Here is a 1,959-nt window from a genome sequence, read left to right on the forward strand (position 1 = left end):
TTGGGATAAACTCCAAGTTCTGGAAAACAAATTGCCGAAGGAAAGTAATCCCGTCAGAAGAAGATTGTTGCGCCTTCTGGAAACCCAGTCTGCGGGTCAGACGGCAAAAGGCGACAAGAATAGAAAAACTAGGAAGCAATTTTGGAGCTGGAGAGACATTATCGCAAAATATTGTACAGTTTAAACAGTAAATAAAAGAGCAGAACTTGTGCAATATTTAAACCGTCAGTGTTGCCAGGCTAAAAAAAAAGCACTTAAACTGTTAATACTGTTATGAGTTCGCAAAGACAAAGTTACTGGTTAACTAAAAATTTTATCGATACCAGTTTATGCGATTATTTTAGCAAAAGTTTAGTCATCTTCGGCAAAAATAACCAATTTCGATTTTTGTGGTCCCGTAAAACATTTTAATCGCATGCAATAAGTTTTTAAGCATTCAAAAATTGTTAAATTTATTATGCCAATAGCTACAAATTTGCTAAAGTTTATAATCTTTTCTATTTTTTAAAATGCTAGAAATATCCTAAAATATTCTAAGCTGGCAATACTGCAGCCAATGAGCACACATCCCATTTTATTATGATTATTTTTTATACTGGAGTGCAACTGCAGCACAGCTGCTTCACAAAGCTTTCCACTTAGCTTTTGCACTAAAATTTGTTTTAAATTTTAATTTTGGTAACTACTAAAAAAAATAATGATCATTTCTTCTTATCTTCTCCAATGTTCTCCTTTTCTTTTCGCTTAGATCGCATATTCTTTCGAACTGGATGGCTTTTTGCATTAAAGTCCTTTAGAATTTTGTGACCCAATCGCAATGCGGAAAACTCGTCAATGCGACTGTTTTCCACCTCCGTTTTCAGGCCAACAGATGAAACTTTAGCCCGTTTTTTTCTTATTTGGGCCGAGCGCAAGATATCACGTCTTAAGTTTAAATCTCCTTGGCGAGCTCTCAGTTCATACGAATTGGGTCCATCTCCCGGTTTATAGACAACAGAATACCGTCTGCCGTCTTCACCAGTGTAAAACCTTGTGGAGCAGCTCATTTCGTCCGCCAGTTCCTTTACAATCACCTCCTGGAATGGCGACATTGGACTAAATTCGATATATCTTCGGTCCTTGGCCATAAATCTTCGCAATCGTTTTTGGATCAAGTCTGCCCTTCGAGTTTGCTCCTCTAATTCCACAACAGGTAAATGCTTTCCGGGATTTAATTTGTCATGCAAACCAAAAACCAACTGCCTTAAAGTGCGTTTTAAATGCAACTGCCCTGGAATCTCTTCCATTAGGACATGATTGTAGTTGTGCTCAATGTGAATTAGTCGAGTCAAACTGAATGTGGGTAATATAACTTTAGAATCTCCTGTATTTTCTACAAAAGAGCGACATTAGAAAGTATAAAGCTTTTTTATAAAGACTAGGAATACCAACCCATATTCATGCTCTCCTCTTTAATGTCAGGCATTCCTAAAGATTAATCTTTTCCTCACCAAAGAATGAAAGTTAAACTACTTAACGCACAAGGCTTCAAAGATTTACTCTAAGCTTAACGCAAAACTTGTTAGCCAACTTAAAGAGTTGCAAACTAAAGCTGCAATTTGAATTTAATAAAAACTTAGACCAGTTCTAAGTTTCTCTTTCTCGTCTTTAACAACAGCTGACAATGACAGAGCAAAAACTTTCCGAGGCACAATGCAACCTTGTTTTAGAAAGGTGACAACCCAAAAAAAGTGTTGCAAGTTGCTTCAATAAAACGGAAAGGAATGCAACTCTAAATTCAAATTCCTTACAAATTGAATAGTAAAAGGCTGCTGCTTTATAGACCAATTCGCCGCCAGTCAGGATATTCTTATGGCCAGGCCAAGCTGAAATCAAAGTTTTAGTGGCTCGGAAAAGTCGGTCCTGGAAATTGCTGGCCGCTTCCCATGCAAAACTGCACCTCCGGGGTGTCGGAAGTTG

At 37.5% G+C, this 1,959-nt stretch overlaps 1 protein-coding gene across 1 annotated transcript; it reads right to left on the bottom strand.

Annotated features, from left to right (window-relative positions):
- Positions 1 to 510: 510 nt before the first annotated feature.
- On the bottom strand, positions 511 to 1,629 carry LOC108096590. The gene is made up of 2 exons (XM_017198289.2): positions 1,432 to 1,629; positions 511 to 1,372 (listed from the first exon to the last, which is right to left on the bottom strand). The coding sequence occupies exons 1-2, from the start codon at positions 1,463 to 1,465 to the stop codon at positions 702 to 704; spliced, it is 705 nt and encodes a 234-aa protein (XP_017053778.2). The 5' UTR covers positions 1,466 to 1,629; the 3' UTR covers positions 511 to 701.
- Between the last annotated feature and the right edge of the window lie 330 nt (positions 1,630 to 1,959).

The sequence above is a fragment of the Drosophila ficusphila genome, unplaced genomic scaffold (assembly GCF_018152265.1).
Source record: "Drosophila ficusphila isolate 14025-0441.05 unplaced genomic scaffold, ASM1815226v1 contig_414, whole genome shotgun sequence".
Lineage (NCBI taxonomy): Eukaryota > Metazoa > Arthropoda > Insecta > Diptera > Drosophilidae > Drosophila > Drosophila ficusphila.

Excerpts from the sequence above, each read along its gene's own strand:
- LOC108096590 (XM_017198289.2), bottom strand. The coding sequence starts at position 1,465 with ATGCCTGACATTAAAGAGGAGAGCATGAATATGG. Across the intron at positions 1,373-1,431 it reads AGAGGAGAGCATGAATATGG|AAAATACAGGAGATTCTAAA; the intron begins GTTGGTATTCCT and ends GCTCTTTTGTAG.